The 13,019-nt window shown below is 37.9% G+C and overlaps 1 protein-coding gene across 3 annotated transcripts in view; it reads right to left on the bottom strand.

Annotated features, from left to right (window-relative positions):
* Positions 1-13,019, bottom strand: part of TXNRD2 (thioredoxin reductase 2) — a gene marked incomplete at its 5' end in the record, with an annotated part of 33,160 nt that overhangs the window by 19,036 nt on the left and 1,105 nt on the right. The window contains 10 exons of one of the 3 annotated variants that reach the window (XM_082293520.1): positions 3,276-3,450; positions 4,747-4,838; positions 5,198-5,217; positions 8,738-8,808; positions 9,172-9,234; positions 10,177-10,255; positions 11,068-11,160; positions 11,461-11,605; positions 12,193-12,249; positions 12,951-13,016. In XM_082293520.1, coding sequence (XP_082149646.1) covers positions 3,276-3,450; positions 4,747-4,838; positions 5,198-5,217; positions 8,738-8,808; positions 9,172-9,234; positions 10,177-10,255; positions 11,068-11,160; positions 11,461-11,605; positions 12,193-12,249; positions 12,951-13,016 — 861 coding nt within the window. Of the gene's footprint in view, positions 1-3,275; positions 3,451-4,746; positions 4,839-5,197; positions 5,218-8,737; positions 8,809-9,171; positions 9,235-10,176; positions 10,256-11,067; positions 11,161-11,460; positions 11,606-12,192; positions 12,250-12,950; positions 13,017-13,019 lie in introns of those variants that run through there. The other 2 variants (XM_082293521.1, XM_082293522.1) reach the window with 2 other exon arrangements.

The following is a 13,019-nucleotide window of genomic DNA, read 5'->3' as shown; positions in this document are numbered from 1 at the left end:
TTTACAAGTACACTACCTCACATTCTCTGACAAAATAATTCCAGGCTATTTTGCAAATATCTGCTTAGTGTAATCATCAATGCAGTGTTGCTCCTCTAGAGAGCTGGACCCCACTGGAGATGGAGTGACTTGGTATCCTTTCTAAGGATTTTGTGAATAATCAAATTTCAGTTACAGCAGTGATTTTTTGACATCTATTGCAAACTCACATGGAAATACTACTTACCACAAATTCCTTTTATATATTAGCTGTTTGCAACTGCTGCACTCCATCCACAGGTTTCAGCCCTGCAACAGCTGAAATGAACCCTCCCTACAAAGCCTGATCTCCCGCAACTTTGCCCTGCAGCTCAGAAGTTGCATCTGCTTTACAAAGGTGACAATCTCTACTCCTTTTGGATGAACACCCCATATTTAATCTGTACATGCACACATTTACCATTGCTTTGGAGCTCAGGTAAATTAGGTATCTAACAAATATTTTTTGTATGTCCTTAAGGGCAGGGAGATATATATAGGAAGATATATATTTATGATAGTAAAAGTTTATTGGTTCTACATTGAACAAAAAAACCTCAAAATCTTATCATTTCAGGAGAATTCTCTAAAAGTCAAAGACAGCACTAGTAAGACAGAGGGACATATAGAGCTGAACTGGAAAAATCAAATAAAGGTCAAGAACAAGCTCTTGCACTGAGTTGGAATGTAACAGTATATAGTATCACAGGTCCATGACAGTTACCTACAAAACTTAGGATTAAAACTTTTAAATTACAGTAAAACGTATCAAAATGAGATTTCTTTTTTTTCCCCCTCAAATATTTTGACTAGTTAAAAAAAGCTGCTAGAAAAACAAAGAGAGCATTGTGCCTGCTTTTATTGGCTTATCCATACAAGCAGAAAATCACACATTCCAACAGCAAAACAAGACTCCTCATAGAAACACAATCTAATTTTCTTTTTAAAGGGTTGACATTTAGAGACAGTACTGTAGCTTATTAAACTGTGCCACTGTCAGTAACTATTTTTAACATTATTCATAAAATCCTACTAAAATTCCATGATGCACTGGCAAAAATAAAGGAAATATGTACTATAATTTAGGCTACAATTAGTTAACAATAGCAGCTGCTTTTTAACCAACTCTACAAGCTGATTTGCTTCAATCAGTATTGTAACTGGCACATCTGCAGACAGGAAATCCTGAACACCACCAAGTTTCCCAGCCTATTATCTGAGACACCTGGTGTGGGTGTGTTGATACAGAGCAAAACAATGAATCAAATGGACTGCACACCAATTAACCAACTTTAACTGTTAATGTGTTTAATCCTTAACGGTGGAATGCCAATTTGAACACTAAAAAAAGTCAACACAAAATCCTTAAACTATTCATTTTGCTGTTTCTAAATACGGATTGTAACTCAAATCTATGGCAAAAATTGTAATACATGTAGTTCCTCCATTGAAATAGTGAGCAAACTCATGTTACAACTGGATTGCAATAGTCTATCATGCAACCTTATTCCATTATAATTAACAGCAAACCAAGATTTTTTATTATTATTTTAACTTAATAACTCTTTTTTCCATCTTAGACAAAAGTAAACAAATTGATTTGACATTTGACATGTGTGTCTCCAGCTCAGTGTACTTTTCATCGAACCACAGAATGGGTTGGGTTTTTTACCAGAAAGCTTAAGAAAAATCAAATACAGCATCTAGAAACCCACTTTTTGGGAACATTTTCATCTCACCTCATGAATATTATTCTACAGTTTTCAGGACTGTCACGTGTCCAGATAGCATGAGCTTTTTTTGCTCTTGGCAAGCACTAGTCTGTTTGATTGGTTCTGATGAGAATAATCCATTATTATAGGCTGTTTCCACAATTTGTAGAGCCCAATGCACTTCTAAGAGAGTAGTACTTACAGAAAAGAAAAGAAAACATTTGTCACAATGCACAGCCTGCTCTCTGTTTGGGGTATTAGGAAGACATAAAGCTGACTTAACCAGGGAAATGGAACAACTGGACAATAGATTAAGTCCACTGGGCAAAATACTAAATGCTGTAAATGATCTGTTTCTGATCCTGTAATGGATCTATTCTACAACCACAAAAATTTAAATTCACGTTATAAACAAATGAAGGAGTAATGCATCCCCACTACTCTAAAACAGTAGTGGCCAGATAAAAAGAATATAAAAATAAAGTTAGTCATGGGGATTGCTAAAACTGTTAGTAAAACTGATTATTTGTCTGCATCAAAACATTTCTTGGGCAGTATGTTTAAGACTATTTACTTTGTTTGCCAGATATCATCTGCCTGCCAAATACCACTACTACCTTTAGTCATGCATTATTTATCTAGAATTCCAGATATTCACAAAGCTTTATAAGCACAAAAGACAAGAGGTCTCCTACTCTGGTGGGCTTACAGCCCATCTGAACCAACACAGGAACTGAGCACAGACTCGTAACAGCAACAAATGAGCAGCTTAGGCAGGCAACACCCAAGGAGTATTTTCATTCCTGTGGTCTGGAGCCTTGTACCATATATCACTTAGTGTGTTAGTCCTCGCAGGAAGTAGCATTCGTCTTGAAGGAGGCAAACCCCAGATTTAATTCCCATTTCTGGTGATTATGCTCACAGACATTTGCCTAGCATTCTTTTAAACTGATTTACTCTTAGTCATCACATATCAGTTCCAAGGGGTCTGAGATACGTGAAAGTCCCAAACCAGATTTCAAAAAGCTATATAGTTTCAAGGTTCCCTGCAATAAGCTTGGATTTTTAGAGACAGTTACTTCTCTTTCTCTGAATTGGATGATGGCTGCAGTAACAAGCAGCACAGTTTAGAAAAAATCCTAGAAGAAATGGTAGCCTCTTAAACAGGATAAATATGCACTTATAGTGAAGAGCTTCATGAATCACTCTAGAGTATGGACTTACGAGAGAACACTACCTGCAACACAGAGCTTGCTGGAATTCATGTTCTTACTCTAGTAAAAGTGAGGAAGACTAGATGGTCTCCTATTTATTGCAGCTCATGCAAAAGTAGTTCTTCTTCCATTCACTGTAACCTTAATGTGTTTTTAGACTGCAAATGAACAAGTCAGGCACGCAACAAAAGAATTTAACAACTATCAATGTTTAAGTCATTAAATATTTAATATATAGGGGGGAGAGGGGAACTGTTTGACCCCATGATGAAGTGACTCCATTTTCAGAATGGAAAGCATTGCAAAGAAATATTAAGATAATCATATTTACCTATTGCCCACATAACTGTGTCGAAAGAATCTGTTTCTTCTGTGTTCAGGTCAGCATTTTTCCAAGTGACTTGCAATCTGTTGCTCTTCAGTTTTTCAACTTTAGTTGGGAAACATCTCTTTAAAAATTTTGTGCCGTAAGATTCCATGTGCTCAGTTACTAAAGAAGCCATTTGCTGTTGAGTAGTGAAACAAATTTGTTTTTTCTTAGATATATGACCTTTTTAATGTAAACCCCTCCTTCAGCTGGGTTCAGGAAACCTCAGTAAATACCTTGTGCATTTCAAACATTCTTTATCACTTAGTTACTATGCATTGCTAACACACAGTAATTTAGGGAGCCACTATGACCTGCAATTCCATTCCAAGAGGCACCTACATACACAAATTATTTTCAAAAAAATAAAACAGTATATTAATAAAACTATTGCTTTTAAAGCATTTGTTTACACAATCTAGAGCATATTCAATTTACTATTACCATAATTACCATTTTCTTGTAGTTTGATGAAAATTAAATACTTTCATAAATCAGTGGAAGATAAATATTCCCCTTTGCCATAACACCTGACATTTCTCTGCAATGACTATGAATCACTAAGGTTTCATGGAAAGTTCTATTGCAAAAAAAAAGAAATAATACTTTTTCCTAAGAGCCTGTTTGAAATAATGCCACACCACACTCAAGTAGTAAAGTGTGGCATCAACAGGTTTATTCAAAGACGTCAGTGCTCTTGACCACAGGAACTCAGGTTTCACCTTGCCAGAGTATGTTTATTACTTAAAGGATGTTATTACAAAACCACTCACATAGAACAACTACACACAAGCTCTCTCAGCTTACAAAACTTTATTTTCAAAGTTGATATTAAGTAATATGAAGGCAACAGCAGGGTTCTGTCTCTTCAGAAACGTGAGAGCTCACTAATCAGTTTCCATCAGACTCAATGTGGCTGCAGACTGGACATAATTATTTTATCTCCATTAATACTTTATCTGCTTTGGTATGGCCATTGTGCTCTTCCTGCCTACAGAGGATCAAGTTCTCAGTGCAAACCCTACTGTAAGCGTTTGACCAAGTGCCACACACACACTATTCCCTGAATGCTCAGACCTTGTGCTGTTACAGGGGTAGATTTCTTCAATGAGGAGTGTAAATCCCAATAATTATTCTTATACAGTGTTTTGCAAACACATGCCACCAGTTTTAAAGCATACAAGCTGCTAGTTTTAGGGAAGCCACTCCAAAGTGGGAGAGTGTGACATACAACCAGGAGCTGTCACTAGTGTCACTACAAAAGCGGTGTTTGTCACTGCCACTTTAGCAACAATACTCCCACCTCAAAAACTGTGCAAGTACTAGGAAATGTTTGGAGAAGCAAACAACACTTTTTCTTTAGGAGATAAAAATAATCAAATCTATCTTTTAATTTATTTGCTAAATAAGGAGATGTAAGATATTCTGTACTTGCCTGATCAAACCCACGAAGTGGGATACTCCTCATCATGACTGTAGTGTCCAATCCAATGCCTGTTAGAAAACCAGCACACTCCAGGGAAACATCTGGTGACACACCAGTTAAGCAAATATAAACAGTAATTTTGTATAAACACAATATATAAGAGTAATATACAAGTGGGCTTTTTACTTGGAGATACCAAGTTCTCCTCACACAGACATCTTTAGCTTGCTTTTGTACATAGAATAAAACTTGGAAGTCTTACAGTTAACATAGTTAACACTGGATTTAAGATCCTGAAAATCTATCCTCTGCTGATCTTTAATTTCCATGATGCTACTGCATAGAAAACTATTACTATTCTCTTACCAATGAGCAAAGGAATTCTGAAAACTGAACTTTCACAGGAAAGACAGCTATGCTACTTATAATCATAGATCATCACAGGCTGTTCAAAGGATACAGCTGGCTCCAACAACCAACCTGTTACATAAAAAGAAGAAAAGAATAAAGCAGTGGAATGAGCTTGTGCATATTCTTGCACAACCAAAAAAAAACCAGTTGCTGATGTGGGTGTCACATTTGCCAACTTCCAGTCAGCTGGGACCCCCCAGTGAGCCAGGACTGCTGGTAAATGATGGCTCAGTGAGCTCTTCCACCAGCTCCCTCAGCACCCTTGGGTGGATCCCATCCAGCCCCATGGATTTGTGCATGTCCAAGTAGTGTACCAGGTTTCTAACCAATTCCTCATGATTTATGGGGGCTTCATTCTGCTCCCTGTCCCCATCTTTCAGCTCAGGGGCTGGGTACCCAGAGAACAACTGCTCTTACTATTAAGGACTGAAGCAAAGAAGGCATTAAGTAACTCAGCGTTTTCCTTATCCTTTATTACTGTGCTTCTCCTCCCGCCCTGCATCCAATAAAGGATGGGGATTCCCCTGAGCCTTCCTTTTGTTGCTCTGTATTTATAGAAACATTTTTATTGCCTTTCACAGCAGTAGCCAGATTAAGTTCTAATTGGGTTTTGGCCCCTCCAATTTTCTCCCGGCACAACCTCATGGCATCCTTGCAGTCCTCCTTCTTCTCCCGGGGGCATAAACACTCCTTTTTCTCCCGAGTTCCAGCTAAAACTCTCAATTCAGCCAGGCTGATCTTCTTCCCTGACAGCTCATCTTTCAGCACATGGGGATAGTCTATCAATTAGATTATGTCTTCCTATCCAGTAGATTACAGTTCCCAATATAAGATTTTATTCACTGCTAAATTTCATTTCGATTTATAACCATCTGCTTTTTAATCATCATATTTTTCCAAATGCCAAATATTTGCCCTTCCTATCTTCAAACATTTGAGTATGCTATTATAGAAAATGGGTTTTAATAGATTTACTTAGACTGGTGTTTACCAAATACATCCACTTTAGTTCTTCAATAAAACTCCAGCTCCCATCTCTCTCAATATTTCACACCCTTTCAATCAAGAATATAATTGAAATTGTCCATCAACACTTTCAGTTTATGAGGTGTATCAGCTCTCCAGCACAGAAGTTTCCATGTCTGTCCCCAGTTGCCCTTTACACTGCAGCAGTTGTCTCTCTCCTGACCACATCCTCAGTTCCCTACATTTGCTGGGTACAAAAGGCAGAATGCTCAGTCTCTGTTCTGCAGGTAAAAGCAGGCCCAGCCAGGCAGCCATTAACACTCAGCTGCTGCACACGCTGCACTTGCACTCCTTTGCTGTTCGTGTGTTACGCTGACTTGTTAAAATCTCACAGTTTGGAGATGCATCCCAAACAGCATTTCCACTGACAACAAAGTATTTTGTTAAGTTTTTGAATGGGCCTGTGGCCTATGCCTTACCCTAAACCAATCTGCAGCATCTCCCAGTTCTAACAGCAATGCTTTTAAACTTCTGAGGAGTGCAGACATGGAGGCTGCAGCTCTGTGAGCCCCAGGGATTGCACAGTCAGTACAACACATGTTTTCTCACAAAAAGGCCCAGATAACATCTCCCTATCCTACAATAAGAACATACAACTTCTGAAGGTGTACAGAAAATAGGTTGAGTTAAAGCGATTAAAATCTGCTAGTCTGGGGTTTATGTTTGGCAAACAATTTAACATAATGGGAAATAATTTTTCCAGCATTAGGGTATCTGATTCATCTGTGAATGGATGATCACTCCCTCATTAGCATGAGCCTCCTGGGAAGTGCTGTAAAAAGCCACATGCTGCCCATAAAGAAATATCTATTGGAGGGATAAGAAATCACACAGGGAAAAGAATGAGAATTTCTGTAATTTGGGCATATGTTTGCTCTTCTTTTTCATTAGATGAAAAATAGATGTCAGCTGGCACTTATTCATAGCATCAGCCCCACATTATTCACCTTTTCTTGTACAAAACCGGGGGCTCCTGGGCATTGTCAGTGTCTAACAGAAAAGTTAGGAAAGCATAACCTAACCTTGTTCACACCTGCTCAATCTCTCACTCATTCTCAACACATTTCAAGGCATCTTTCCTAAGTCACTCTGTCAAAACCCTTCATCTCAGTAGTGAGAGTTTCTTCCCCATGTTTGTATATCTAAGGGACTTTTAAGTTGGTTAATGGTTTACCTTTTTTTTTTTTTAAATATGAATAACTGCAGGAGTGACAGTTCTATAACCTCCAGGCATGTAATTTGTAGCTGAGATATGTACATTTGGAGAGGGAGAAAAGAAAGAGTAAGTACAACACAGCTCAGACTAAAAACAAAAGGTGTTAAACGGAACCTTGGGAATATTTATAATAGAAACAAATCCGACAGAAACAAACCTTTAACAACTCCCTCCTTCATTTGCTAAGACATAGCCTGATAAAGCACAGAAATGCTACTGTAGCCCCTGCAGGCTTATTTTGACTAAATCTCAGGAATGCAACATATAAACACTAGACTCCCACATTACACTGTTAAAACTTGCATTAGCAGCAACTGGACAAAAGCCACATTTTCACAGAAACATCTTACAAGGATAAATCTTGTATTTTGGTTTGGGGTTTTTTTGCGGGGGGTTGTTGGTGTGGGTGTTGCTTTTCTTAAAAATGATTTCCTCGCATAAATCGTTTTCAAAATTCAAGAGGTAACTGATACACCACAAACAACAGCAAATTTACTTTCTTGTTAAAACTGTACTAAGAAGCCTCATTTATCTATTTGATGTTTAGCTTAACCCAGTGCATTTTTTATAGCAGAAAGTCACTGCCATGAATGGCAACTATGGTTTTTTTGCAAAAACACCAGCATTATAGTTTGAAGTCTCTTTTGCTTTTTCTATAATTTCTCCAAAGAGACAACAACAACAAAAAAATAGCATTATCTGCCTTTCATGCTAGCAAATTTGCATTTCCTACCACAATTATTTTAATCAGAACATTGCTCTGTAGTTTAGAGTTTACTCAGAATCTTACTGTGCTATGTGCTGTAAAAAACAACTATGGCATCTTACTATTTCCATTAAAACCAGTGTTTTAATATCTCAGTAAAACAATAGCTTCCTAAGAAAAAGAAATGGCAAAAGTAACCCAAATGTCTCATCACAGTTTCTTTTGTTATCAGAACTGCCACAGCTCAGGAGAAACCAAAATTATGCTGGAGTTTCTCCCCTAATCGAGGAACACTTTCACACCCGCGTGGTGAGGAACAGCGACTGAGCAGCCCCTGGGTGAGTTCATGCTGCCCTCTTGTGACTTGGGGTGTAACCGCTACAGCACAACCTACCGCGGTGAAAGTGCGTATGTAATTTGAATTTAGAAGGGAATTTCATAAGAGGAGGAGGGGGAAGATCTATCGGTTACTAATGAAGGTTGGTAGCATGATATTGATGCAATGCAAAGCACATTTCAGAAGGAAAACAGAAGAAAAATTGGTGTATAAAAGGCAATTTTGAACATTTTTCACCTTGCCATATAGAAAATGGCAATGTAGGAATGCCAGCATCTGTTACAGCCATGGTAAGGTAACTTACGTTTTTCCAGGAGATTCTTTTAACCAGAACAGATCATCACTTGTGATTCCATGCTCCAGTGCACCTGCAATCTATGATCACACAGTTGAATCTAGAATGCAAATCCTGTCAGCAAAAAAAGCTAATAGCAATTTGGGGTGTGTTGGCTGTAGTATAGCCAGCAGACCAAGGGGAATATATCTGGGGCTCCCCACTTCCAACCTGAATTATCCTCCAGCTCTGAGCAAACATCAACATACTAAATTGGGGCAAATTGTTTTCTATGGAGATGTTTTTCTAAAAAGCCATTCTTTATATAAAGACAGTTTTTTGTGTGACACAAGTACAAAAATCACTCATATGTTGCTTTATTTTTACATTCTTTATCCTCCTTCATTGTGTTCTACAACTCAACCAGCAAAGCACTGGAGCTGTCAGATGGAAGGGTAACTTACATGTGTAGGATATTTTGGTCTTCCTCCAGTAGCAATGACAATATTATCTGCAGTAACAATAGTCTACAAACAAAAATTAAAAAATCAAAATCAAGCATTTGCAATCCTTTTTTCTGTCTTTGGATTTCATCTATGTATAAATGAGTGATAAATGAGAAAGCTGGCACTACCATCTGCTATTTACGTGACATAATAATCAGCAATGCATTAAAAAAAAGAATGGAGATAAAATAAACTAATACATGCAAGAGTTTCTCCTAGCCATTCTTTACCAGGTTTTATTTTAATATTACCCTTGCAATTGTTCTTACACTGAGCAAGACTTTGATGGCTACTTGGAAGCAATAGTTATGCACAAACGACAACATTTTACAATCAATTTCTGGTCAGGATAAAACGCACAGAGATCTCAGGCCTGAAGTTAAGCTACTTCAAAAGGAGAATGTTCCCAGAAAATCCTAGGCACCTACCCCCAAAAACCTGATATTCAAGCTGATATTAACCAGTAACATTAAACAATTACCCTCAAAAAGGTGTTAAAAAGGTGTTAAAAAGGTGTTCAGGCCTCGTTAAATATGCAGCAATGGCCACCATTCCTAGGTTACCCAGCTGTGCATTCACACTAATTGCCTCCCCCACACAATTTGGTATTACCAAGTTAATCGCCCCTACAAATCAGCTGAAGGAGGGAAACAGCTCAGATCAACCTAATGCTCAGAACTTACATTTTTGTAAGCATCAGGATAACTGACCAAATCAAACAAAAATATTTTATCTCAGCATTCCCATCTGCAGAGAAAAGCAATGGCATCTAACAGGTCAGGCCAGGGACTCAATAGGCACCAGTCAATTTAATAAACAACTTCTCTAAGTGGAAAATGCAAATCTCACTCACCAAAACAATACTGAATACCTAAGGCAATTTGCAAAAGGACAATGTGGCTCCCAGAAAAACCTGAAATGCTCAACGTGAAAAACCCTGCAAAAATCACCACAGCTGCTCACCTCTTTACCTGCTTTTGTTAAACCACGGACTGTATGTGGATCAGAAAAACTCCCTTTTATGTTGAAATATTTCACCTTCCTGTTCAGAAGAAAACAGCATCAGCAGTGCACACTTAACAAGAATAGGTATGAAATACAATCAGCTACTTTTTCTGTATTTAAGTGCTAAAAAAGGCAGCAAACAGGCATAGAGCAGTAAAAGGAAGAAATCTCATTTCATAGGACTGTTTGCAGCTCTATCATAATTTGTTACTTAACTCTTGTGTCACACTTAACTCCTCTATACAGAAAAGTAACTAACCTTGTAAACAAACTCTGAGATCAGGCTATTGACCTTCAAAAAAGACATTTTCCATTATCTATAGCATTTCTAATACCATGCCCATTTGAGAACACACAAAAGGGACTCAGCAGGAATAACAAGACTAGAACCTGTTATATTTTCTATTAATATAATTTCTCTATAAAAAGAAAAACTTGGAATCATTTCTTCACTGAAAGCAATAAAAAAAAATCTGCTCTAGCATAGTGCTAGCTGTGGGTTTGTATGGCACAGAAATTTTGGGGGACAAGATCAAAAGTATCTTAAGAAACATTGACTGCTTCATATTAATGCAAAACCTCTCCAGACTAAAGAGAGCATCACTACACTGCTAGAAAGCTTTCGTGTATGGTCAGTGTTGAGCACTATTTCACAGAAAAGAAAAGGAAAATGGGAGAGGAAGAGACCACTTGCATTGACAAGGCCACTTACAGTCCTCAGCAGGACAGACTTACAGACTCAAAATACTAGCTCTAGATTGAAACTTCAAAGGCAATTCTGCAATTCTACAAGGGCAAGAGCACCTCCTTGACTGTGGGAAGAAAGATGAACTTCAAAGTCTTATTTACTTGTCTTGTAGTTGCACTCTGTGTCCCCAGTTCAAGGATTTCACATAATTCTGAACACCTTGTGCCATCGCAGACCTGTCACAAAACAAGAAACTGAACATGAAACCATCATATTACAAATTCAGATTATGCAACAAAAAGATATAGGCAATTGCTAAAAATGAGGAATGATCTACAGTATTTTTTTGCTGTAAAAGCAAATTATTGAGTCCAAATCAACATAATTTCTGCCCTGAGAAACCAGTAACTAGTTCTGTTTATAAACAAGTACCAGGCTAAAATTTCCCATGCAAAATTCACTTCCCTAACTGTCCCATTATGAACACCACCTGGGAAAAGGTTATTGCTATGCATTTGCAGCACATAGGAGTGGAGATGGGCAATAGTCTTTACCAGGTATGATGAACAGGTTGGGATATATTCCAGCCATAGTGTTGGGCATCTTTAAGTGCACTCCCTAAAAGGGCTGCTTGATGCATAAGCTTTTTAGGAATGCAGCCAACATTCACACAAGTTCCACCAAGTCCCCATGTGGTTCCTTGGGACAAAAAAGGAGAAAAGAAAAAAGAAGTAAATGCATCAGATTAGTGTAACAATGCAGTTGGGTACACGGTAGGTAAAACGTTCTGTAACAAGACAGTTTACTATCTCCTACAGATCAGTTTCTAACTCTGTTTATGCTCATTTGCTTTGATAAAAAACATCTCTGTATATTTTTCTTCTGAAATTCAAACCATCTCAGAGCTCAGATCCAGTTACTAAACATCCATGTTTGCAGATCTCATTTTATATATTGTACATGAGGAGCCTCAACATGACACAGTTTGTAATTTTTAGAAATTGTAAATAACATTTTGACAGAGGGAATATTCTCACTTTTTAAGTCCAAAGTCTACTACAAATGGTAGCATCAAACACTGCTAACAAGCTTAATGTGCAGGGGAGCAGGCAGAGCTGGTTCATCTTGGAGAGAACAAGCTGTAGCACAAGCTGGACTTAAGGATTTTACTCCAAGCAAAGCAGGCAGTGTGGCTTTGGACACTTCGCTGTCTGGAACAACCTGCTCACCTGAGCAACTGAATTATATGTATTTCCAATTATTACCCTAGTATTTCTCTTCCATACCTCGTGGGGAAGGTTCAACATAATCCAGAACAGCCACTTTTCTTCCAAACTGAGCAGCTTTAAACAAAGAAGCAAGGTAAGATATTTAGAGGAAGGAGAAACACACAAACATAAATATTTTTAGTAGCATAGATACAGATAAAATACAGGAGATGACAGCTGGTGTTTTTTCTGTCTAACTCAAGATACCAGACCAGGTATCAACCTGCCTATATAGTCAGCAAATTCTCTGGAAGACACTTAGTAACCCAGACAGGGGCCTCCAGCTTCCACTGACCCTAAAAATGCAATCTGACCTCAAATGAGATGTTTAAGAACAGTGGGTTGTCGAACATATTACCCTGACATACATAGGGGCAAGGTTCTCTACAGCACTCAAACAGCTCTTGGAAACAGTCTGAAAGGATTGTTGTTTTAACACATAAATGAGAAATAGTATTAAAAAAAATACAGTATCTGTGGAGGTACTCTGAACACTTTTACAACAGTGAAATTGAAGCTTTTTAGTTTTTTCCATAACAAAAGAAGAAATATTTTTTAAAAGGCTAAGAGGAAAGCTAAACAAGATCACACCACCTGAGGGTGTGAATTAGTTTCCAGATTAGATGTATGGAGCTAAGTTAATGATTAATGTGCAGGTACTAGAGTGTACTACGCTTCTTAAAAAGCTTTAGGATTATCAGTAACACTTCCCTTAGTTTCCTTAAACCCCACTGAAGCTAAACCAAAGTTTCTGTTAGTTATTTATGCATACAAACCTTCTTTTGCACAAGCAAGGCCTCCAGACCCTCCGCCAATGACCAGAAGATCATACTCATTCTTTCCTG

The sequence above is a fragment of the Coloeus monedula genome, assembly GCF_965178545.1.
Source record: "Coloeus monedula genome assembly, chromosome: 18".
NCBI lineage: Eukaryota > Metazoa > Chordata > Aves > Passeriformes > Corvidae > Coloeus > Coloeus monedula.
Note: the sequence above shows the minus strand (reverse complement) of the source record. Positions and strands in the feature narration are given on the sequence as shown.